At 42.9% G+C, this 26843-nt stretch overlaps 1 protein-coding gene across 1 annotated transcript in view; it reads right to left on the bottom strand.

Annotated features, from left to right (window-relative positions):
- Nucleotides 1–472: 472 nt before the first annotated feature.
- The window catches only part of LOC143964288 (cathepsin L-like proteinase), a 38480-nt gene continuing 12109 nt past the window's right edge, over nt 473–26843 (bottom strand). The window contains exons 4-8 of the mRNA XM_077473990.1: nt 24215–24403; nt 15542–15724; nt 13833–13992; nt 12609–12726; nt 473–760 (exon numbers count right to left, since the gene is read on the bottom strand). Coding sequence (XP_077330116.1) covers nt 661–760; nt 12609–12726; nt 13833–13992; nt 15542–15724; nt 24215–24403 — 750 coding nt within the window. The 3' untranslated portion in view covers nt 473–660. The remainder of the gene's footprint in view (nt 761–12608; nt 12727–13832; nt 13993–15541; nt 15725–24214; nt 24404–26843) is intronic.

Raw genomic sequence — 26843 nt, 5'->3', positions numbered from 1 at the left:
TACACAAGTTCTGAGGCTAATTTAATGCTGATAAGGCACCTATTGAGTTTAATTACCACCTTAATCAGCCACAGAACCTGTATAATGAATGTGTGTTCAGGTTTAAAGTGATGAGGTGACAACCCTACAACACAACTACTGACCATGTATGCTAAATATAAGTTGAACTGTGCACAAATCTCAAAGTGTGCCAGGGATATGGGAGCACATACATTGGGAAGTTGGCATGACTGAACTGCCGTGCGTTGTACAATTCTATATACTGTTATTTGAAACTGTAAAAAAAAAAAATCCCTTTAAATTACAAAAAGTATTGAAAAAAAAAATCTCTTTATGTGAAAATCTTCTGCATGCCAGGTTGGTGATACTGAATGCGGCACTGAGTAAAGATTTTGGCATGTGTTGTTAGCAGAAAAAACAATGCAAATGACTGAGCAACCTTCAAATACTTAAATCTGCATATATTTTATTTGTTTGTATATACAATTTGCAAGCATTTAAAAAAAAAACTTTAATGAACAATACTGAACATATTGATTTGATAGGTAGTACAGAAATAACACGTAAGCCAATATTTGTAAAAGGACCTTCATGTTGCAATATAAGACTCGGGGCTATAGTGGTCTGACAATTCTTCAGTGGCGGACACAAAAGCCACCACTAGACGAAGTCCACCGAGGTCGCCATTGTGTCGATGCCGCACAAGTTAACATTACGCTCCAACTTTGCATAACCTTTGTCTCCCCAACTTTCCGCCCAGCTAGAAAAGAAAAAAGAAGAGCAAAATGTATCCTTTAACTTAACTTATAGACTGAACAAAGTTAGATATGGAAGGAATTGGTCAGTATGTACTAATGTCGGTGATACATAAGTCTAAGTTCTATTGTGCTAAAAATGGCGCCTGCCAACTGACCTGAAACAGCCACTGCTGTCTCTCCAATGTGAAAGCCCTGAGGGCTTTCACACAGCAGCGGTGCGCTAGCAGAACAGTAAAAAAGGTCCTGCTAGCAGCATCTTTGGAGCGTTGACGGAGCGGTGTATACACTGCTCCTTCACCGCTCCTGCCCATTGAAATCAATGGGGCAGTGCGGCTATACCTGTAGAGGAGCTTTGCGGTGGTTTGTAACCCTTTCTCAGCCACTAGCGGGGGTAAAGCCACCCTGCTAGTGGCCGAATAGTACTGCAAATCTGATGGTAAAGCGCCGCTCATTTACTATGCTCTGAAGCAACTGCTCTTGCAGAGTGCAACTGCACTTTGCCAAGTGCACAGTCTATTTGCCTTTAGTAAATCAATTCTTTAGTAAATTAATTTTTACATACTCAACACAGATGAGAACAAGCTAGATGGTAGTAGGGTTCTTTCACATGGACAGCTGGGGGTATGGGAGGAGGGAGCTGTAATAAAAAGTGGCTGAGCTGCAGTTTTACTACGTCTCAGTTGCCCACCCAAATTCTAACATTGCAGTTTCACAGGGCTGTATACATGGTGCAGCTGCGATGCTTTGCTTTATGGCTGTGGTATTTGGTATTTGGTTTTTGTGGCACTGCCTGTCAAACTTGTCCATTGAGATCAATAGGGTTGCACCACAACTGTGAGCCAAACGCCTGGAAGAAATCTGAAGCATGTTTTAAAAAATGTGCTTCTTGCAACTTTGTTTTTCATCAATCAAATGAATTAAATAAATAATAATCTGATTACTATGGGTAAAAATTCACTTTTCTTCAAATTCTTGCCTTCTCTGTATTTTCAACAAGGTAGGGGTCCACCTTGATATCTAAAACCAACTTTGTAAAAGTGTATGTGGTATTCTAAAGACATTACAGTCATTTTTTGCATTAAAGCGGATCTCCAGGTTCTTTCAGAAAAAAATAAAAGTCAGCAGCTACAAATACTGTAGCTGCTGACTTTTAATATTAGGACACTTACCTGTCCACAAATCCAGTGGGGCCCTCACTCGAGCCGTTGTCTCAGCTAGGGGAAACCAGCAGTAAAGCCTTTCAGCTTCACAGCTGGTTCCCTAAAGCAGTGGTCATCAACCCTGTCCTCAGGGCCCACTAAAAGGCCAGGGTTTATGTATTACCTTGGAGAGATGCAGACTAGAATACTGCAATCACTGAGCAGCAAATAATATCACCTGTAATGTATTTCAGTTATCCTGCAAACCTGGCCTGTTAGTGGGCCCCAAGGACAGGGTTGATGACCACTGCCCTAAAGCATACTGCTCTTTGTGAATGGCCCGGTGGCAGGGGAAGGGGGGCAGGGGCCAACCAAGCTTCCGGCTGAATTCGCTGTGCCGAACTCACCCGGAAGGGAAGTGAGAGCGGGTACCTGTCAAAACCAGGTACCCACTCCCCCACCCCTTTTGGGTGGAGCTCCGCTTTAATATTTAATGATCTCTAAGCCTTTTAACATGAACAACATTTTTGAAAGGTCAAAATTCTGAAACAACACATTAAAACGAATTCATAATAGTAAGCACTTTGACTAAACCAAACTGAATTGTTTGTAGTCTGAATAGATTTAATTGAAAAAAGTAAAGTCAAAATGAAGGCAAAACTTTTTTCAGTAAAAACCCTAGGTTATAACCCCTGTCAGTCTTTTTTTGTCATTGGGGAATCCCATAGTCCAACAGGAACCACCAGAACGAGTCTTGTAAGATTTCCCCTCTATTCCTGTCCTGTTCTGGTGACAACTGAAAATTTGGGATTTTCTTTTAGTTCCACTTTCGGTGAGATTGATCATTAGGACAAATAGAGAAGTTGACTCTCCCTAGCGGGGACAGTTTTGCCATCAGCTATACCTTAACCCCCTGTATACCATGGTATGCTTATTAACGCCATGGTAAACAATTGGTTAAATCATACTCACAGCTCCTGCTGCAGTTGTAAATGTGATACCGGCTTAAAGAGCCAGCAAAAGGCTTTTGTACAAAAGTGACAAGCAGTTCCAGGGTGCAATTTTAAGACTTGACATGTTTGGTATCTGTTTACTCAACACAAGCTTATATTTTAAATTTGACCAAAAAATCGGTATAATATTTGTTTTGTTTATTTGCACTAAAATGTATTCTAGTGCACCATTTTATTCCCCAGGGTCTCTGCTTTTTAGAAAAGATATATTTTTGGGAGGGTTTTACAGTCATTTCTGGCAAAAAGAATGGGTCCATCTGAACCTTCAAGTTATTTTAACCATACTTCTCATGTGAGCCACAGGAGTGCACTTAGTTCTGCACTCCTGTGACCAGAGGCATTGCTAGGTCTACAGAAGATCTGGGGCTAGAGCCCATAGCAGCATCGTAAAGAAAGTCATAAGCTTGGGTGGGCATACACACCCTTGGGTACCCCTGCAGAGACTCAGGACAATGGGCCCTAGATTCGGGGCTATAGCCCCAAAAGCCACCCCCTAGCGATGCCACTGCATGTGACCAGGGCTGTCTTTAATATTGATTGGACCCTGGGTAAAAAAATTTCTAGGGGCCCCCCCCCCCCCGCCATGTAATTTTGCTCTCCACCTGCTCTGAGACATACAATAAATAGCTACTGGACTCAAAATCAGTTTACTGTATCAGATCAGGGAGCAATTGCGATTGGTTGCCAGAGGTTACAGTATATCATTACCGCTTATTGACTGGTTGCTAGAGATTACAGCACACATATGGCTCACATTAGTTGCTAGAGGTTACAACACATGATTTCTGCTTGTTGGTTCCTAGAGATTACTGTACAGTAATACCGCTCACTGATTGGTTGCTAGAGGTTACAGCACACCATCTCCTCACTGCCTGCATACCATGGACTGGAGTGGTGAATGGACCCATCAATAGACAGAAAACTCAAAGGGATCCTAGAACTCCGTGGATCAGTGGCAGTACTGGGGGGAGGGGAGGGTGTGACCAATGGCAATGCTGATTTTTTTTTACTGACTACCAATATAAAGACGAGTCTAACACTGGCCACCAATTTAATAGGGGTGTACACTGACCACTAATGTAATAAAAGCATTCACAGTAACCACCAATGTAAGGGATTTACACTGACCACTAATGTAAGGGGAGCATTCACACTGGCCAAGAGTGTGAATGAAAGGATTCTACACCAAGCCTCAATGTAATGAGAAGATTTAGCCTGCGTTCACATATGTGTGTTGGGAACACATGCAACATCGCTTTCCTGACACCACAGAAATGTGCTGCCCTTTAGCAGATACATAGCAGTGCCTCTGCACCCCCAAACCTCCCCCATCCTCTCCACTCCAACCCTCCCCCCTTTAACTCTACCTGCCTCCTCTGCTCATCTTTGCACCCACCTTCCTTACCTCCATACATCCCCTCCTTGCTCACCTGTGCACCCCAAGCTGTAATTCCTTCTCTGCCTACCTTTGCACACTACCCTCCCCCCACCAATTTGATTACCTTTACAGAACAGGCTGATGGTAGGCTTAATGACCACAATTACAGGCAGGACTTTCAAGCATGCCCCTCCCCAGTGGGCAGCATTCAGTATAGGTGATGGTGGATATGACCTCAGGGGAGCATGATATGCATAAGAATGCCACCTTTATTTACATATCAGTGCTGCAGGACGCTGCTATTTACATATAAATGCCGGTTATTTACATGTAAACACCGGGTCTGCAGGTGAGTCATCCATACACAACAATAGGGCAAAGCTGGGCAGCATTAGTAGCAGCACTTTGCACTGAGATATCAGAACACAGCACAGGACTAAAACTTCAAGGGACAAGGGAATTTAAACCAGGGTAGTTGGGAAGTATGAGGCAGCTGCTTTGGGCCCCCCAACAATGCAGGGCCCAGGGCAGCTGCCCCTTTTGCCCTGCATGTGACCCAGGTTCAGCCAACAGTGAGCTAAAGTCCAATAGTTATTTTTAAACAATCTAATATAAACCTAATTGAAACATTTCCTTTTTATATTTGGAGTGCTGCCTGTCTGCTGCCATCTCTTTTCACAACTTCCAGGATTTCCTGCATGCTTTGTAGCTTCTCCTCTGCTGTTTGCTTTCAATTTCTAAAAACTATATATCCCATGGTACCTTGCTGCCAACAAACAGTGATTTCTGTACTGACTCCGCCTCCTGAAACACAAGAGTGCCTACTCACAGGGCATAGTGACTGACTACATGTCACAGAATTAATGGAAGTAAATGTGTGGGGGTCTTTATAAAAGGATAACTAAAGGAAAAACATTTTTTTTTGGATAGAGTGGAGAGGGATTAGAACGCTTGTCATTTTTTATTGCTGCCTGTGTCCCGTTGTCCTGATTACCATTATCATTGAAATGAAAGTAAAAGAAAATCCAAAATTTCGGGTTGTCCTCAGAAAAGTAATAGGGGAAACCCTTCAATGGGGACAATAGTTCTGGTGATCTGGGGGTCCCCAAGGAATTCCCTTTTCTCTTACGTTCACTGACTGACACAGCTCCTTTAATCTTGACCATTGGGTTGTTACGCCACCTTCAGGAGAGGACTAAGCAGAACATGTAAACATGTACAAGAAAACAGAACTTTCTAGTTCCGCCCAAGGGGCGGTCCCTTCAGTAACAACCCCCGAGCCTGCTTCCTGCAGCCTCAGTTTTTTTCTGCCTAGTGAAGGAGTTGGATCTAGGAACCCTGTGTGTCCATCGGTCCGGGGATTTTTTTTGCAGAAGTTTTTGTCTTTTGCGCAAGATTAAGATCCTGTGATCTGCTATCAACAGCCGGCTGGGTGACAGGCTGCATACTCTTATTCTTGTAGTCTCCCCAGCCTGGCCAGCTAGCACGTGCAGACCATAGCTACACGGTGGGTCGGGCACAACATGCCCCTCAGGCTCCAGGGATGGCCGGTGAGTGCAATGCTTCAGGGCACACATATGACCGGGCTACTGATGTCACAGTGTGCCGTGGCCAGCAGCCACCCCGTACTGATCGAAGAGTGGGTATGTGATGGCATGTCCCCAGCTCATCCGGAATAGTAAGTACAGCTCTCGCTGCCTCGTGGGGCTGAGCAGCTGGGCATTCCCTTGGAGGTCGATTCAGGGGTCCCTCTCCTCCCTCTCTTCTCTCCCTGTCCCTATCTCCCCCCCCCCGTGGGGGATGCTGCATGGGCTGCTGAGTGGTGTGTGTGCCATATAGATAGGGGTCCTCTGGGGGGCTCTCACCTTGGGTGGGAGGCTGCGCTGGGTGGCTGTGCCTCTGGGTGTCTGTTGTCTCCCCGTTTGGTGTCTGGGGGTCTGCACATGCTGGTCACCATAGCGTTGTTCTACCGCAATTTTCTCTGTCTTTTTTCACTGTCCCTCTCTGTGTACAGTTGTTTGGCGGCCATGCTTGGTGTGACTCAGGGAGAAGCATGGTCAGGAACCATTACTGTAGTTCGGCGGCCATTTTCCATGTGATTATGTCCTTTATACTGAAAGCTTGACGGTCATTTTGTTGTAGCTCGGCTCAGTTTTTTTTCCCAGCACTGGTGCCTGACGGCTCAGAACAGCCCGATTTCTTCTCACAGACACCTGGAAGCTGTCACAGGACACAGGCATGACTAGCTGAATGGCACAGAACTCGGTCAGGGTGGTGAGTCCTGCGGTGGGGGACCCTCAGCCTGCAGCAGCTAGGAGGGTGGGACTGTGCACCTGTCCTAAGTCCCCAACAGGTGGCAGACAGGGTTGGTCAACATGGCTTCAGAAACTGATGTTTCTTCCACCTAACTCCCTGCAACCGGCTCGTCTGCAAACAGTGCAGTGCCTTTGGACGCCTTGTCGGTGGTCTTGAAAATGTTCATTGCCAGGGTGGAGGTGGTGTGCGGGCGCAAGGTGGTAGAAAGCGGCCCCTGCCCCCCCATCCTCCGGAGAGAGCTCTGACCCAGACCCGGGCTCTGCTGAGACTGGTGGCCCCTGCTCTGTCGTTTCAGATGACGCTGACCAGGACCGATTGGACAGTGAGGATGAGTCCGGGTCCGCACAAGAGAAGCGCTAGTTGGAGCACTTATCACAGCTAAGCGTGATACCCTGAAGATCAGGATACAGCAGGTCCTTCTGCTGCAGTAGTGGTCCCTTTTGGGTCCCATAAGCCAGCCCGTACACCTAAGGTGTTTACCGTATCTGACTTATTTCAATAAGTTCCTATACAGGAATGGGGGCAACCGTAACGGACCCTTTTGGTCCCAAAAAGCATGGCGGTGCATTACCCCCTTGTGGAGAGCCTTCTGTAATAATGGTCGGCTCCTCTGGTCGTGGAACCCCAAGTATCCAGGTTAGATAAGGTAACCACAATCCCGATAGAGGGGGCTCCTGTGGTTAAGGACACCACGGGCAAGAACCGAGGCAGTGGCCCGTTCCTTATTTACGGTTATGGGGTCAGCAATACGACCAGTACTGACCACAGCACTTGTGTTGCAGACACTTACTGAATGGGCAAACTTTTGCACCGGAGAAGCAGCAAGCCACTGTCGTCTGCATGGAACTAGCAGACCAGTTAGTGCACGGTCTTACGTACGCTTGGGATGCGGCTCTGGATACGCTTCCTCTGCTGTCCAGGGTTTCAGTGTCAGCAGTGGTGCTGAGGCGCCTGATTTGGCTGAAATGCTGGTTGGCGGACCAGGCATATAAAAAAGCCTTGACGGATCTACCCTTCCTTGGTGTGCGGCTCTTTGGAGCCTCGTTGGTGGGAAGAGTACCTTGCTCCCACAGGCCAGGAAGGCTAAGGAGCCACGCCACAGGCAATGCCCCTAATTTTCCGCTCAAAAGAGTTTTTTTTATCCATCCAGGACTTCGGCTAAATGCTCCCAGTCCAACAGGACGACCTCTGAGGGACAAAAGCATCCCTGGAACTGCAAGCCTAACAAGCCTGTGAGCAAAAGTGCTACCGCATGAAGGTTGACCCCGCCCGTCATACAGGTGGGGGTTCGCCTTCAGGAGTTGCAGCCCAGTGGGCCTCTCGGCTATCTGACCAGTGGGTCTACAAACTGATTTCCTCTGGCTACAAGATAGAGTTCCTGTCAGGTCACCTTGAGCCGAGGTGACAGATGCATACCGTAGGGATCAGGAGTGCACCGCAAGGTTGTGAACCCTAAGGCTGACTGCTGCGGACAGGAGACAGATTCCACCGAGGTTAGAGCGTACAATTCCCTGGGGAGCGGAGTCTAAGAGCCAGCAGGTGTTCACCAGAGCCTCTAGTGGTGAGGATGGACTTGGCTGCAACTGGCTCCAGGTCGCGACCCCCAGGGTCCCCCAGCTCGCACCCACAGTAGGCAACAGGAGGATAGGGATAGTGAGGCATAAATCTAAGGTCAGGGCCACAAGCAGACAGGAATAGTCAGGGACACACCAATCGGTCAGGATCACAGGCAAACAGGGATAGTCAAGGACACGCCAAAGTCGGTAACGGAACCACAGAAGAGCACACGGCAGGTAACAGGAAGCTAAACACACAAAGGAATACACAATGGTTGATCAGCAGGGTTGGCCTGCAGTGCACAGGTTAATATAGAGTTCTCTGATAGGAGCTAGGGTGGAGTCATGCCAGAGGATGGATTACAAAAGCAGTCAGGTGAGGGTCGGTTGGCCTCTAGAGATGAACACATGGAAACAGGTAAGCAGACAAACTCTATTGCATAACCATGACAGTTCCTCTCTTGGCCATCAAACAGACTCTTTCCCTCCAGCATACCCTTACTCCCAGGTTGCTGGGAGGCCCTATTGGGGGCAGTATGGGACCTGCTAAACTGCAGGGTGGTAGTGCCTGTTCTGGAGTCGGAAAGGTTTCAGGAGTTCTACTCCAATCTGTTTGTAGTCCCCAAAAAGGAAGGTCTACATCCAATCTTGGACCTGATAGCCTCAATTCAAGGTTCAGAATGGAATCGCAGGTGGTCGTCGCTGTGTTTCTGCATGCGAGTTCTGGGCCTCATGACTGGCCTCCTTCGAGGCGGTACCATAGCCCAGTTTCACACCAGAGTCTTGCAGAAGGAGATATTGATGAAATGGGGCAAATCTCTTTTATCCCTGGATTGGCAGATTCAGGTGAGCCACTCAGTCAGGCGTTGCTTCTCCACATGGTCGATGAGACTACGAGTGCGTCTGATCAGGATCAGATCAGACAACGCAAAGGCATATGTCTACCTTCATGGAGGAACAAGTAGCTCGGGTTCAGCATGGGAGGTCGCTCAGATCCTTCAGTGGACAGAGCGACAGGTACCGGCCTTTTCGGTCATTTACATCCTGGGAGTGGAAAACTGGCAGGTGGACTACCTAAGTCGCCAGATGCTGGGCCCAGGAGGATGGGCATTGCATCTAGATATGTTCAGGCTACTGTGCCTGAGGTGGGGCACACCAGACGTGGATTTCCTGGCCTCCCGTCTCAATCGGTAGAGGCAGAGATTTGTATCAAGGATAAGAGATCCTTGGGCAGATGCGTCGATCGCACAGGTGGTTCCATGGGATCAGCACCGACTGATCTACGACTTTCCTCCGATAAAGTTACTTCCACATCTGCTCCGCAGAGTGGTGACCGTGGAGGTCCAAGTAATACTAGCGCCCCGGATTGGCCTCGGCGTGCCTGATGCGCTGACCTAGTACGCCTGGTTGCGAAGGCTCACTGGTGACAGCTGTTGCGAGAGGACCTTCTGTGTCAAGGTCTGATTCTCCATCTTGTTTTACCATCGCTGGTTTTACGGTGTGGCTGTTGAGAGCCAGATGCTAAGGTACCGAGGCCTATCGGACTCAGTGATCTCAACTATGTTGGGAGCATGGAAATCTTCTTCTTGGAAGATATACCGTCGTACCTGGAAGGCATACTGTACATCTCTATGCGTGAGTAGAAAGGATGGCATCCGTGCACCTATTCAATTTACAGGATCCTGCTGTTTCCACAACGAGGAGTAGACCAGAAGTTGGCTTTAAGCACCATTAATGGACCAATATCAGCCTTGGCTGTCTTTTTTCAGCGACCCTGCCATCTCATTCTCTAGTGAGCACTTTTGCGCAGGGGGTCCAATTTGTAGTTCCTCCGGTGTGTACACCGTTACCCCGTGGGATCTGAACCTGGTGTTATTGGTGCTTCAGAAACCGCCATTTGAGAACATCAGAAAAAAATTCCCTTGTTGACTCTTTCCCAGAAAGTGGTCTTGCTAGTGACCATTACATCGGGCAGGAGGGTTTTGGAACTGGCGGCCTTGTATTACAAGTCATCCTATATGGTTACCCATAAGGATAAGGTGGTGTTGCGTCCGCAACCTTCCTTTCTGCCGAAGGTGGTTTCGGCGTTCCACATCAATGAAGATATTGTGTTACCATCTCTGTGTCCTAAACCGACACATCCTAAGAGGTGGCCCTTTATTCCCTGGACGTGGTCAGGGCTATAAAGATATATATTCGTCTGCCACTTCTCGTGGACCACCATTTCCAGGTGGATCAGACAGATGTGGTACAGGCCTACTCCTTGAAGGGGCAGGTGCCCCCCTTTCCTACCATGGCCCATTCCACCAGGACAATTGGGGCCTCTTGGGCTTCTGACCTCGAGTGTCTGTAGGCGGCGATTTTGTCGTCCATTCACATTTTTACCAAATTCTACAGAGTGGATGTAAGTGCATCGTCTGATGCATGCATTGGCCGCAAAGTTTTTTGCGGGCGGCTGTATAATGTTGTAATTCTGCATTTCTTTTTTCTGTTTAAAGAAAATACAGTTACCTTTGAGTATAATGCACTGTTACATTGTTACCGCAAGTTCTGATGCGGTTAGATAAGGTGGTGTCTCCCCTGTTAGGGAGCACTTCTGATTGTGGGAGAAGTTCTTTTATGCTGTTTCTCACACCTCATTATGATACTGCTTGGGGACGTCCCAATGGTCAAGAATAAAGGGGCTGTGTCAGCCAGTGAACGTAAGAGAAAATAGGATTTTTGTATTTACCGTAAAATCCTTTTCTCTGTAGTTCACTGGCTGATACAGCACCCTCCCCTCTTATTGATTGCGTTATACTGCTTGTTGACGTACTGAGGCTGCAGGAAGCAGGCTGGGGGGTTGTTACTGAAGGGGCCGGGGAACTAGAAAGTTCTGTTTTTTGTACATGTTAACATGTTCTGCTTAGTCCTCTCCTGAAGGTGGCATAACAACCCAATGATGAAGAATAAAGGAGCTGTGTCAATCAGTGAACTACACAGAAAATGATTTTACAGTGAGTACAAAAATCCTATTATTTTTCAGGGATTTCCACTAACTTCCTGTGTGGCTATGGGAGATCTTTGCAATGGGAAACAGATGGCAAAAAAAATCTGACAGGGGTTATAACCCTCCTTTACTCTATCTGAAATGAAAAAGAAAAGTTTTGCCTATAGTTCTACTTTAAGTTAATTTACCAGCATCAATATCATTCAGAGTAATAGGAGTAGGCTAGAAATAATTAAAATACAATGTGGAAATGAGTATACACTTTTACATTTTTAGCATAGGTACTCTAAGCCCTTGTACACGCGGTCGGACATTCCGACAACCAAATCCGTCGGATTTTGTCCGAAACTGTTGCATACACACAGTCGGACAAATTTGTCAGAAAATCCGATCGTACTTAACGTGATGACCTTATTTCGTTAGGACGAGACTACGTTCAGGCTAGTAGCCAATAGCTTTGGTCTAGGAATTTGATCTGAGCATGCGTGGCACTTTGTCCGATCGGAATTCGCTACACAAAATCGGACAAAGTCTGATCGGATCATGTTGTCGGAAAATTTTATAGCCCAGCTGGAAAACGTGGTCCGTCGGATACTCCGGATTATCCGACAACACGGTCCTATCGGAATGTCCGATCGTGTGTACAAGGGCTAAGTGAGAGGGAATATAGTTATAAAAAAAGTGAAAAAAGTCCAACCTATCTGTGTGATTATATATCAGTATTACATTGTATATCCCTGTATGTTGCAGTCGTTCAGGTGCTTATCTAATCTAAGTTTTGTTACGCTTATCTTATCTAAGTTTTTTGAAATTATCAATGCTCCCTGCTGAAACCACCACCTGTGGAAGGGAATTCAACATCCTTACTGCTCTTAGATGGCATTTTCGGCCGCTAGCGGGGCACTTTTACCCCCCGCTAGCACCAGAGAAAAGGTTAAAACTGCCCGCAATACTCCGCAATAGCGGCATTTTGCCGGCGGTATTTCAGTGCTGCCCCATTGATTACATTGGGGAGCAGTGGTGGAGGAGCGGTAAACACACCGCTCCTTCACAGCTCCAAAGAAGATGCTGGCAGGACTTTTCTTGATGTCCTGCCAGCACACCGCTCCAGTGTGAAAGCCCTCTGGCTTTCACACTGGAGACAATGGTGCAGCAGTTTGAGGGTGGATTGCAGATACTATTTCTAACTCTATAGCGCCTGCAAAACGCCCTTGATGTGAAAGGGGTCTTACAGTAAAGAACCCTCTACACAGTGTAAGGATATCATTTTTATCATATTGTAACAGGCTCAGCAACACATATTTTATCAGCTGTAAAGAAAAATATGCTAGAAGCTTTTTGTTTTTACTAGCATTTGGTAAAAAATAGTCAGATCTTTGTGGCATGTACTTGCCTAGTATTCTAGACAGTATTACATTAAAAATCTGGTCATCAGGAATATTTAAGTTAAGAAACATACCTGTTTTTTATTATCCAGTAGTCAGTGTCCTGACTGGTCTTTTCATCATATTCTGTGCCATATCCTACTATAATGACTGCATGAGTTACCTTTTCAGTACAGCTTCCAGTAAAGATACCTGATATTAATGTAGAGAGTAAGAGAAAAATCTGTGATTTCAGTCTACAGTAAAACCTTGGTTTGAGAGCATTTTGCAAGACAAGCAAAAATTTTAAATATATTTTGACTTGATATACAAGCGATGTCTTGATATACAAGTAGCGTCATGTCACAATTGAGTATAAAAGAGAAGAGAGGAGCCTCCAAGTGTAGCAATATGGTTACATTTAACGAAGGTACAACATTTAGCAACATATTTCTACACTTAGAGGCGCCTCTCTTCTCTTTTATACTCTGTAGCTCCTGCTGGGTTTTGCTTCTAATCCCCTTGTGGAGGCTTACATTTGTGGATGGACATTTTATGGTTACACAACCTGGTCACATTGCTATAATCTTTTTATAAGGACTATAAACTGAAGAACCTATGAATAAATGGTTGTGGAACAAATCATTTGAGTTTCCATGAATTCTTATGGGAAAATTTGCTTTGATATCAGTAGCAGCCCCTGCACTGTGGGTGCACGGACGCCCCCCCCCCCCCCCCCATCCATGCGCCTAGCCCCTTTCAGGACGCCGGACACATGGATTCCTATGGATTCCTAGAGGCTCTAATAGGCTTCAAAATAGGGTGGGCTCGGGGTGCATGTCCCCATCTTATCTACAGCGACTTTACTTTCAAGTGCTCTTGCAGTGCAAAGTGGATTTTCCTTTAGTAAATAACCCCCATTGTGGGTTTTTTTTGTGGAATTTATTAAAATGTATTAAAAAAAATACAAAGCACCTGACTTTGTGTATTATTATTGCGGTACCACACTGCACCCCACCTACAAGTAGTGCCACTGGGAAGTGACAGTGCTATAAAAGAACAACAATTGTGAGCCAGGTTCCTACATATTATGTGTGGATGCACTCACATAGGTATAACAATAGCGATCGGCCAGAAAACTCCATCCTGCCCACTGATTCAGCCAGGGGATGTCTGCAGAGGTTGTATATATATATATATATATATATATATACATATATATATATATATATAAACATACACACATATACACATGGTATATACATACATTTACTGTATGTTCTATAGTGTATTCTTTATTTTTGCCAATTGTAGCTTACCGGTTTTGTATAGCATAAAATCTTCACTTGCATCAATTCCAACTGCGATAGGTCCATCTCGTGCCAATGATGATGCCATGTTGTTTTCTTCAAGCAGAGTATAGAATTTGCTCACATTAAATTGTATCGCATCGTCATTTTTTAACAAGCAGGCGGATTGCTAAATTAGATGGCATGGAAAATATGGGGAAAAAAAGTCATAAATAATGTTTTGTAAGAACATTTTTGGAAGAAAAGAAAAGGCTTTTTTAACCTTGGTATGCAACTTCACTATCTCACTATGCACTTTTGTAAAGTATTTCACTTAAGCACTTTTTTATTTGCATTTTTACTCTGCCCTCTCTGTATAATTTCCACATTGACTTCTTCAATAAAATTATTTGTTTCTGCAACACAGGTGGATTGAAGGACAACCAAAGTTTTGCAGAGCATAGCTGGATTCTTACTGCTGTCTTCCTGGTTTGGTTTCACACAACGTGGTACTTATAAGGAGACATATTATTACCAAAGAAGCATAAGCAAATAACTTCCACCAAATGAAGAAAGGACTTATGTTTAAGGCCATATTTTACACATAAATCCGTTGTATATGTAATTCTTGAGGTGTTTCAAATATTAACCAGAACTACCAAACTTGTGCTAATGAGCTTACAGGTCTGCCATGCAAAATATGGCATTCACCAAAGTTTTTTCTCCTCAATGATCTGGGTCATTTCCTGGTTTACTGGCCTTCATCCTTTATTTCTTTAGAAAAACTATGCCTAGAAGCCAGCATAACTAAGTATGGGATTTAAAATAGAGTCTGCTTATGATATTGTCCCTATGGTACCAGACAGGAATGGATCTCCATTGGATGTACCCTTCCACTCCTATAGAGAGTTGGGAGAAGGTTGTTTCACTGTTACATATCTGATGGGGTTGTCCCTTAATCTCTCCCTTCTGGCAAAAAATCTTCACCTCTTACAATTCAATGTTTATTTCTAATATACAGGCATCCCCAGCAGTGGCTTTGCTGTTGATGATTCCTGGTTCCATCTCAAAGGTAAAAAAAAGTGTTCTGCAGCACAGCTTACTGGCAGCTCACACCGCTATCTCCCGACACTGTAAATTTACCTCTCCCCCCAGTTTATGGGAATGGACCTAGATACTTAATGAGATTATGGTCATGGAGACACTGGTTGTGGAAGACAGCCCCAGTTCCGAAAAAGACTGCACCTCCTGGATGTGCTAGAGGGCCTAGAACGATACAGATGCTTTTCGAGCCTTAATCTCCTAGTGATTGGCCTTTTTTCTTCTAGTGATTTTGATTGCTTAGTTATTCCTTTTCTCTCTCTCCCTTCTCTCCCACTCCCCTCCTTTTTCTTCTTTCGTGTTCCCCATTCTCACCATGTGATATTTGCTGTCACTATTGGCTTAAAACTGATTGTTTTATTCTCATGAGTACAATGTAGTTGGCATGATCTTCTACTCAACACATGTTGTTGAATCTTCTTTTTTTAATGCAAACAGTATGTTGCTCTTTTCTGTTAGGGGGTTTCGCCTGACATGTTTTTACTCACCATTTTCAACTGTTATTTCCTGTCCATGTATCAAAATACTTAACATTTTTAATAAAAAGATGTTTAATCTAAAATAGGGTATGCTTATGAAGCGTTTAGTCATACAAAACAAAACTTTGGGGCAAAAACAATTATATTAAATACTCCTACCTTTTCATTATATTCATAGTCTTTAGCCTTCATGACACCATGATGTACAACATAATCCAAGGCCTTTGCTGGAATTCCTCCACAGCAGCCTTCATTTGATTTGTCACAATCCACCAACTGCTGTTCACTTAGTTCAACAAGGTTTTTTGATTTAAGACAGTTTTGGGTTTCAAGCATACCCACCTTTAACCACACAATAGGAAATAATAATAATAATGGTTACTTTTGAAAATGTTACTTTACAATGTTGAAATTTAAGAAAAGTGCAAAGGCAGAATAAAACAATATACAGTTCAAAAGTTTCATATATGCTATAGGCATTGTTTATTATCATGACGTTACATTACTATCATGACACAAATGTTTATCAAAAACTAATGATGCAGGGACTCTATCACTGATTTCCAGCTCCATACCAACATCCCTATGTAAACATATTACAAGAGGGATATTTAGAACTTGGGACTTTAATGGTACTAGACAAGATTCAATATTCCACACGTGTTTTAGTGAAATAATAGCCTCTTACCAGATATTCATGATCTCTAAATTATAGGAGATCATTAAAAATGTAGAACACAGAGGTCTCCTTAGAAAAGCTGATCTTGTTCTAACATCTGCACCTCTTAGCCCTTGTACGCACGGTCGGACATTCCGACAACCAAATCCGTCGGATTTTGTCCGAAATTGTTGCATACACACGGTCGGACAAAGTTGTCGGAAAATCCAATCATTCAGAATGTGATGACGTTATTTCGTTACGACGGGACTACGTTCAGGCTAGTAGCCAATAGCTTTGGTGTAGGAATTTGATCTGAGCATGCGTGGCACTTTGTCCGATGGGAATTCTCTACACATGATCGGACAAGGTCCAATCGGATCATGTTGTCGGAAAATTTTACTGACAAGTTGGAAAACTTGGCCCGTCGGATACTCCGACGGAAACAGTCCGATGGAGACCACACACAGTCGGATTATCCGACAAAACAGTCCGATCGGACACATTCCGTCAGAATCTCCAACCGTGTGTACAAGGGCTTAGACTGGATCCTGTGCTGTATGGTTAGTGTCCCAGCCTCCACAAACCCTTATCCCAGTGTATACAACTTGAGTCAGCTGTATCTTTCACTCGGGCAGCAATAAGAAGCTCATGCATGAGAAAGAAAGGGGGTCATCGTGCAATGTTGTCACTCTATTTATTAATGAATGTTTAAAAAATATTGCACTTTCAAGATAAAGGATAATATCAAGTGGTAACGATAGGAACTAACCACAGAATGAACTAGCAGGTCAGAAATATAATGACGTCACAACGCCTGTATACACCCGGCACGTTCCCCTGTAAAAGGCTTCATCTGGGGTTGGAGGATGGAGCTGTGATGTCAGTTTCTAGTTTTTAAAGTGGTTGAGACACTGGAAGAGCATGTTAAGCATGCTAACCAGGAGTCACAGCACAATAACTGCTAACATATAGATAACACTACAAAAAAATAATTTTAATCAAAGCTTTTCAAGCAAAGAGAAATTATTCAATCAGAACTAAATTTAGTGAATTATTAACGAATCCCCATAAATAAATATTTTTAATTGGTTACATGCTAACGCTCTACATATAATACATATAAATGGTACAATGCCAATGGTACATTAAAATTCATAAATTTATAGCTACACTCAGCAAAGAATATTCTATATAAAAATATTATATTAAAAAATTGTAAAATAAGTAAAATAGTATATAAAACAAAAGGGCAATACTAAACAAGAAGAAGAAGTCTTATTCGTGTCAGCTGTTATTAACAAATTAATTAATAACCCATTCTGTGTTGAGACCCCAGTGCCTCAATGATTTTAAGTCAAAGATCCAGTGCGTTTCCTGTATGTGTCACCTAAGATCACTACCCCACCAATGAGGGTTGTATTTCTCTATCCCAATTACTTGCAAATAAGAGGGGTCTCTATCATGTTGCTGAGCAAAATTCTTGGAAAGACTGCGTTCCCTAAACCCCTTGCGTATATTCGTCAGATGTTCTCCTATCTGCACATTTAATGCCCGTGTGGTACTGCCAACAAATTGATAACCACATGTATACCTCAAAAGGTATGCTGCATGTGATAAAATCTTGAATTGTGTATGTTTTATTAGTGGAGCTGGAAGTAAATGACATGGTCCGTAGAGGTTTTACACACTTTACACCTCCTACAAGGAAAAAAGCCATTCGGATTGGCAAACATCATAGGTTTCAAAGGTTTATCTATTATATTGGGGGGCAAAACATCTAGTAGGATATGTGATCTCCTAAAGATCTCTTTAGGTCATTCAGGAAGGGCTGGTCTTAAAATTGTATGTTCTTTTAAGATTTGCCAATGCTAACTAAAAAGTTTAGTGACCCAAGAGACTAGAAAATGTAGTTAAAAAATTCATGGGAGTTTCCATCGGGGTGGGAGATTCCAATCATGGGAGAGCTAGAGGAGGCCCCCACAGATACAATAATCATAGAGGTGGTGGTTATGGGTATTACCCCCTACCCTTATCGTGGAGAGTATAATTTATAATATGATCTCAGGCAACACATATCAAGACAGGTAACCTGCTGGATCTTTGATTCAGAATCATTTAGGTCCTGGGTCTTAACAAAGAATGAGATATTGATTAATTTATTAATAACAGCTGACACCAATATTGCCCTGATGTTTTTTTCATATATATATATATATATATATATATATATATATATATATATATATATATATATATATATATATATATATATATATTCATTATTTTTTATATAGAATATTTTTTGTTGAGTGTATCTATAAATTGATGAATTGTAATGTACCATTGGTGTTGTACAATGTATTATATGTGGAGTGTTAGCATGTAACCAATTAAATATATTTATTTATGGGGATTAGTTATTAATTTACTAAAGTTGGTTCTGATTGAATCATTTATCTCTGCTTGAAAAGCTTTGATTCAAATGATTGGTTTTTGTAGTGTTATCTGTATGTTAGCAGTCATTGTGCTGTGACTCCTGTTTAACATGCTTAACATTGCTCTTCCAGTGTCTCTATCACTTTAAAAATTAGAGACTGATGTCACAGCTCCATTCTCCAACCCAGATGATGCCTTCTATGGGGAAACCCATCGGGTAGATACATAAGTTGTAACGTTCCTACATTTCTGACCTGCTGGTTCATTCCATGGTCGGTTCCTATCTTTACCTTTTGATTTTATCCTTTATCTTGTAAGTGCAATAATTTTTAAACATACATTAAATAGTGCGACAATATTGCATGATGACCCCCTTTCTTTCTCATGCATGAGCTTCCTATTGCTGCCCGAGTGAAAGATACAGCTGACTCGTGGTGTATGTACTGGGATAAGCATGTGTGGAGGCTGGGACACTAACCATACAGCACAGGATCCAGTCTGAGTTGTGCAGTTGTTAGGACAAGATCTCCTATAATTTAGAAATCATGAATATCTGGTAAGAGGCTATTATTTCACTAAAACACGTGTTGGGTATTGAAGCACCTTGGATTGGTCACATTTTTTTATTTGTTATTTTTTGGTTGATGCATTTGTAGGCCTTTTTTCACATTTGATTTTTTCATACTTTATTGTAGGTTCCTAGGTAGCAGACAGCACAATCTTTAAAATTTTTTCCATCTATCTGTATCATAGAGGTCCAGTAGGGAGGCTGTAACTCTACATGTTTCTTGGATCAAAGTCCATTTCTTTAGGAGGAAAGAAGTGTATTTATATATATCATGCATATTAATTAATAATATTATACAGTATGAAACGTTCACCAGGCTGAAACATCCAGAACCTGATGTTTTCAAGTCGCAAATGAAAATTACAATTTAAAATTAAATTTGAATGGTAAATCATAGATTTATAATAAGTGTGGGTAACTCAGGGATATACTGACTTCCAACATGATATTATAGTGGTAATTAGAAGTTGTCTCTGTTACTCTACTTAGGTCTGACCAATGGCAGTAGGTGCTCCATTGTTGGTCCCCTATAGCACTTCCCTTATTCTTCTCATGACCTCCACTTACAGCAGAATATATATGGTTTTATGTCCAAGACTTTGCACAGTGTTATTTATTTGTAAGTGTTGCCAGAGGGTCTGGATATTTCCGGTGATGGCTTTTTACTGTATTATACATAATGTATTTCTACTAGTTATATTTTATATATTACATACAATTTATAGATACACCTCCTTTCTCTTAAGAAAATGGACTTTGATCTACGACATATGTAGAGTTTCCGCGTTCCCTGATAGACCATTGGACCTCAGTAATATTGAAAGATGGACTATTGCACATTAAGGCTATGGGGGTTATTTACGAAAGGCAAATCCACTTTGCACTGCAAGTGCACTTGAAAGTGCAGTCACTCTAAATCTAAGGGGTAGGTCTGAAATCAGTGGAAGCTCTTCTGATTTTATCATCCAATCATATGCAAGCTAAAATGCTGTTTTTTATTCTCCTTGCATGTCCCCCTCAGATCTACAGCGTCTTTACTTCCAAGTGCACTTTCAGTGCAAAGTGGATTTTCCTTTAGTAAATAACCCCCTATGTGTACATGGAGTGTCTAGCCCCCGTGAATCCATTTTAGTGTACCAGGAGGCACAGGTGCAGTGTTCAGCCCTGTTGCCTGCAGCGTGTCCAAGTCTATCACAGGATGAAATACACTGCTGGATGTTGTACCGAGCGATACTTGTGTTTAGGAACCTATGCATTCAGGGACAAATGTCTGGAATGCAGATATGTTGCATTCTGTCTTTCATCTCTGAATGCTTATGTCCCTAAAGTGTTTTTACATAAGGATTTCACTAGTAGTTTACTATTAAAGCCACAAGTTCTATATTTCTGTATATTTAATTATTTTATTGACCCAGAACAAGTATACACATCAGAAAATTTTAGAAAAATCTGTTTTTTTTCCCCGCATATTGTTCTAGGTTGGGAACTCAAAATATTGAAGCAAGGGCATGAGCATTTTCAGTAGATCAGCAGTAGCACTCTATATTTTTCTCATGACATATTTATTTGACAGACTTAAGAGTAAAACACACACAGACTGACCGATAAAGGGCACAAAATCCAGTTCCAAATATCTGTAAAGCCTCGTACACACAATCGGATTGTTGGCCAACAAAACCGTGGACTTTTGTCCGAAGGGGATTGGCCCAAACTTGTCTTGCATACAGAAACACACAATGTTGGCCAACAATCACGAATGTAGTGACGTACTACATGGTTTTTCAGCTCTTTTCTTTATGCCGCGTATACACGTATCAGACTATCCGGTGGACAAACCGCCAGACTGTCCGCCGGACTTTCCAAACGAGCTACCTGCCCACACACGGTACTTTTGAGGTGGACTAGGTCCGCCGGTCTATCTGCCGTACTTTTGAAATGAACGGACTCGCCCACACACACGGAGGAAAATCCATTCATTTTGAGCGCGGCTCCAGGTAGCCGGGACCAGCGAAGGAAGTGCCGCTGGCCCCGTCATCTGGTATGGACTTAAAGAGGAATCCCTACGCTGAAAAAATGGCGTGGGGGTCCCCCTCTAGGTCCATATCAGACCCTTATCCAAGCACACTACCCGGCCGGTCAGGAAAGGGGGTGGGGACGAGCGAGCGCCCCCCATCCTGAGCCATACCAGGCCGCGTGCCCTCAACATGGGGGGTGCTTTGGGGAAGGGGGCCGCGCGGCCCCCCACCTCAAAGCACCTTGTCCCCATGTTGATGAGGACAAGAGCCTCTTCCCGACAACCCTGGCCGTTGGTTGTCGGGATCTGCGGGCGGGGGGCTTATCGGAATCCGGGAGCCCCCTTTTATAAGGGGGCCCCCGGATCCCGGCCCCCAACCCTATGTGAATGAGTATGGGATACAATGTATCCCTACCCATTCACCTGTGAAAAAAATGTAAAAAAAACACAACACACAAGGGTTAAAATAGTTTATTGCACAACTCCGGGGTCTTCTTCCATCTTCGGGGGTCTTCTCGCCGGACTCCTCCGCTATCTCCTGCTAGCTCTTTTACTAGTGGAGGAGCCCAGCTTTCTTCTTCGCCGCCACCCTCTTCTTTCCGACTTCGGGGGACTTGTCCCCCTCTTCGGTTCTTCTTGCCGGGCCACCGCGCCTTCTTCTAGCTCTTTTACAAGTGGTGGCCCGGTCTTCTGTCACAGTCCCAGAGGATGCTGGACTGTGACATCATAATGGGCGTGGACATCATCCGGCGATGTCCCTATATAAGTCGCTGCACGCCGCATGCCTGTCATTGTGATCAGAGACAGCGACGAGGCAACAGCTCAAGAAAAGAAGAAGAGAAGAACAGAAGGCGGTGACAGAAGACCGCTTGTAAAAGAGCTAGAAGAAGGCTCGGTGGCCTGGCAAGAAGAACTGAAGAGGGGGCCAAGAGCCCCGAAGAGGGGGACAAGACCCCCGAAGTCGGAAGAAGAGGGTGGCGGCGAAGAAGAAAGCCGGGCTCCTCCGCTAGTAAAAGAGCTAGCAGAAGATAGCGGAGGAGTCCGGCGAAAAGACCCCAGAAGACAGAAGAAGACCCCCGGAGCTGTGCAATAAACTATTTTAACCCTTGTGTGTTGTGTTTTTTTTACATTTTTTCACAGGTGAATGGGTAGGGGTACATTGTACCCCATACTCATTCACATAGGGTGGGGGGCTGGGATCCGGGGGCCCCCTTATCAAAGGGGGCTCCCGGATTCCGATAAGCCCCCCGCCCGCAGACCCCGGCAACCAACGGCCAGGGTTGTCGGGAAGAGGCCCTTGTCCCCATCAACATGGGGACAAGGTGCTTTGGGGTGGGGGGGCCGCATGGCCACCCATTCCCCAAAGCACCCCCCCATTTTGAGGGCACGTGGCCTGGTACGGCTCAGGAGGGGGGGCGCTCGCTCGTCCCCACCCCCTTTCCTGACCGTCCGGTAGCATGCTCGGATAAGGGTCTGATATGGACCTAGGGGGGACCCCCACGCTGTTTTTTCGGCGTAGGGATTCCCCTTTAACTCCATACCAGGTGACGGGGCCAGCGACGCCTCCTTCGCTGGTCCCGGCTACCTGGAGTCGTGCTCAAAATGAGCAGACTTTTCTCCGGGCGGGAAAAGTCTGTTCATTTCAAAAGTACGGTAGACTAGCACACACACAGCCTTACTGTCCGCCAAAATGCGAGTCCAGCGGACATATTTAGGTGCAAAACTACTTTCTTATTCTTCCGGACTTTTGGTTAAAAAAAGTCTGCCGGAGCCTACACACAGGTGGATTGTCCGGCGGACTTTTCCACCAGAGTGTTTGATCGTGTGCACGCGGCTTTAGCGCTAACCTTTGGGCTCCTTCTGCTAATATCATGTTAGTAGAAGTTTAGTGAGTGTTGATTTGCGCTTTTCGTTTCTCTCTTCAGTGTGCGCTTTTCATTTCACGCTTTTCATTTAGTTCCTGAACAGCCGTTCGTCAACCAGACATGTTGCGGAATTGGAAGAGATAACGTGTTATTTATTATTGGCCTTGGAGTTATTGCTTTAAAATTATTTTTTTTGGTTGGATAACGATTTGATTTGGTATATTTTCTATATTTTTGGATGCATAGAATGCACTTTTTGGTTAAGTTCTATTGGCAGATAGCATGTCTAATTATATTTGTTTTCTTTTTTAATACACAATGAAAAAAAATGGCTATGTGTTTTACTTCAAATGACAGTTTGGGAGTAGACAGTTATATTTAAAAAATACAATGTAAAATTGACAAGGGACACCAACATAATTGTCTCTTTGATCTTAAAAACGACAGGATAATGGTGTTGTGGTAACTTGCCCAAAAAAAAAAAATAATAATAATAATAATAATATTCATGATATCACTAGAAAAAAAAAGCTTTTGAAAATTTGTTTGCAATAACTCCATCAGTATCACCAGCAAAGCAGCTTCATTATCATCCCATTAAAGAAGAAGAGAATGTGCGCTTCATTTCGAGATTTCAAGCATTCTATAATAGATGAGCACAACATTTTTCACAGTTTTGCATTATTTTAATACTGACTTACTTTGAAGCTCATTTAGTTTTATAGCATCTCAGAGCCAAAAAGGAAGTCAATGATGGATTAAAGTGATGACAAGTCTGAAAAGGGACCAGATAGCTTTATAACATCCAGCACTTGCCACTTGCAGTGGTTCCCATTCATGGGCCAATTGGTGGGGAAATTGTATATTTCCTTAGTATTATTGGCTTTCAATATCTAAAAATTCTAAGCCTGGTTGCCTTAGATGACCTAATGCTAAAGGAATGCCATTATTTAAATGCACGTGCCTGATTTTGATCATCAGTGCCAAGCCAAAATACAAACGGACAGGACTCCTTAGCTAAAAGGCATCAATAATTAAGTGGTCTTGTTAAATTTTCCAATTTTTATTTATTTATTTTTTATCTGTATCTGTCATTACTTGATTAAATGTTATACATATAAGTGTTTGTGTGATCTTTCTTTACACATCTCGAATAAAGCCCCCAAAAAATAACTGTGATAAAATACTACAAGCCCAACATATACTATGACCGATTGTGAGCCCAGACTGTACATATGTATCTGTTCAATGGGTTGCTGTAAAGCAGAATAGGAAATGATTTAATTACCGTTGCAAATGCCCAGCAGGATCCACAGAGACCTTGATCTTTAACGCGGGCAACACATCCCGAGTCCCGCCAGTCAACTGATGGTGGAAGTTCGATGTTTTCTGAATAAGCCTTCACAGGGATGCCTGACCTCAAGGGGCTTTTTTTTTTATCAGAAATACAGCTTCGAGTGCTGCGTTCCTCTGTTGTCTGAAGAGAAACAATAGAAGAATTTTAGATCCTACAACTGGTGTTTAAAGCAGTATTAAACCCAAAATCAAAAATTTCATATATTGCAGCTTACAATCATTAGATATGGTAGCTACATTTGTTTTCTTTTTTTTAGGTTTCCCCTTTATTTTCACCTAGTAATCAGGCCAGTAAAACACATCCTGTATTAGAATGCCCCCACTCTGGATGAAGTAGCACAGGGTGCACCTTGGAAGGTAGCATTGTCCATACCTCCCAATTTTTTGAGATGGGAATGAGGGACACCTATCAGCAAAAGTAAGCAGGCATAGGGCATGCTCCCTAGTCACACCCCCTTAAAGGAGAATTGTGCAAAAAAACAAGATTGGTTAAACCCACAAGTGCTTTTTTTTATACCACTACTATTCCTTTATAATGCCTTTGGGATTTACAAATGCAGCAATTTAGAAATCAGATGAAAGGTTTAGCGCCAGAAAAAATTTTGATAGATAAAAAGTGCATTTTATATACAGCTATATAGATCAGACCAAAATGAGGGACACATGATGAGGAATGAGGGACAGAGGGACATTGCTCCAAATCAGGGACAGTCCCTCCAAATCAGGGACAGTGCTATGGCATTGTCAGCCTAAGGGAAGGGAAGTGTAAGATGGACTAGCAGATTTAGACTGCTAACAAATTGAAGCCAAACACGAGCTAACACTGCAGTTAGATAAGCAGTTACAGCAACAGATTTTTTTTTTCTTTTATAATAAAGGTTTTACGTGAATAAATAAAAGCTGATCATTGTAAGAACTCCTGTCAGTAATAAATGGTTTGTCTCAAAACTTTAATTGCTACATTTGCAGGAGAGTTTTTCTGTAAAACAGCAAACGTAGTGGCCAGATCGCAAACTGAAAATAAACGGAAGCCTACAAAAGAAAACAAAGCAGCCATCACACCTAAGAATTGGTAATCTGCATGTGTTTTTTTTTGGGTTCTATTTGTTTATTTATTTATTACAGGTATTTATATAGCACCAACAATTTGCTCAGCTCTTTTTTTTTTTTTTTTTTTTAATACTGTTTTTTTATTCGTCTTCATCACATACAAGATACACTTGTTAATCTTATTACAAGTACAATTGCTTATACATTGTGCTCAGCTCTTTATGTATATATTGTACATTCACATCAGTCTAAGGTCCCAGACTCGCATTCATACACTAGGGCTAATTTAGACAGGAACCGATTTCTTATCACTGCAGGGCTTTTAGAGTTCCCAATAATGTACGAAGGAAGATATACTGTTAAAGTAGATCTAAAGGCAAAACTTTTTGTCATTTTGGATTGTCAGTTTATTATTTGCCACCTGTGTCCCATTGGGGAGATTTACCTTCACTTCCTGTCCCTTAGTCAAGACAGGAAGTGAGAGGAAATCCCTGCAAATGGTTCAAAAGCCTTAAAGGTGTTGTAAAGTCTCAGGGTTTTTAACCGTAATGCACTGCTGAGTAACTTATTGATTTTCCAGTAAAGATTCAATAATTGGGTTAAGGTTTACCTAAACTCAATAAAAAAAGTAACATATTGCAGCTTACAGTCCTTATGTACTGGCTGCATTTGTTTTCTTTTTTTTTTTTGTTTAAGCTAAGAACATTTTTAGCTAATAAAGAAAACACCCCTTGATCTTGCCAGAAATGCAAAGTCTTTGTCACGTCCTGTGAGCATCGCCGAAGATTATCTTCCTTACTAGCTATTTACTGTAGAATACTAATTGCCCTGCCGCCCCCATTTAATGAAGATGAAAAGTGATATGGTCGTGTTTGGAGTCCATATCCGGACAGTAGCCTAGGGTGACAACCATGGCTCCCACCATAGATACAGTGGAGTTATGATGTAGCCATGCAGGGACAGGATGTATGTTAATAGCAGGGTTGCCAGATGAAAATAAAGCAAAAGAAGTAAAATAAAAAATAAAAATACAGCCACCACACCAAGCACTAATAAACTGCAAAATATTATGTTTTTAGTATTGGGTTTAGATACACTGTAACTATGGTGGGTTTAGATACACTTTAAGATGAATGGCAAACCCACACATTTTCTGCCATTTTAGGCCCTGGTATTTTCCATAGGTGAAAAAACTAAAAAGTTTACCACGCTATCAAACAAAACAAGAAAGATAAAATAAAAATAAAAATAGCTGCAGTTCAAAAATTGTGAGATATGCACAAAGCAATATATGTATGAATACAAGTAAAATACAAGTGACAATATAAATATTGAAAATAGATAAAAAGTCCCAATTGTGTCACTCAAAAACAGAAAACAATTATTAGATCCGTGAAATCAGATATAAAATTGTCCAATATAGTGAAGGTGAAACCACGAGTGAAATAATTATCCAGTGAAGTAAATTAAAATGACACCCAATTTTTTCCATTTTCCATAGGTGCCAGATT

Source organism: Lithobates pipiens, unplaced genomic scaffold (genome assembly GCF_037356315.1).
Source record: "Lithobates pipiens isolate NorthernLeopardFrog02 unplaced genomic scaffold, aLitPip1_a1.2 Scaffold_8, whole genome shotgun sequence".
In the NCBI taxonomy this organism is placed as follows: Eukaryota; Metazoa; Chordata; class Amphibia; order Anura; family Ranidae; genus Lithobates; species Lithobates pipiens.
The sequence above is the reverse complement of the archived record's forward strand: the minus strand, read 5'-3'. Positions and strand labels throughout refer to the sequence as shown.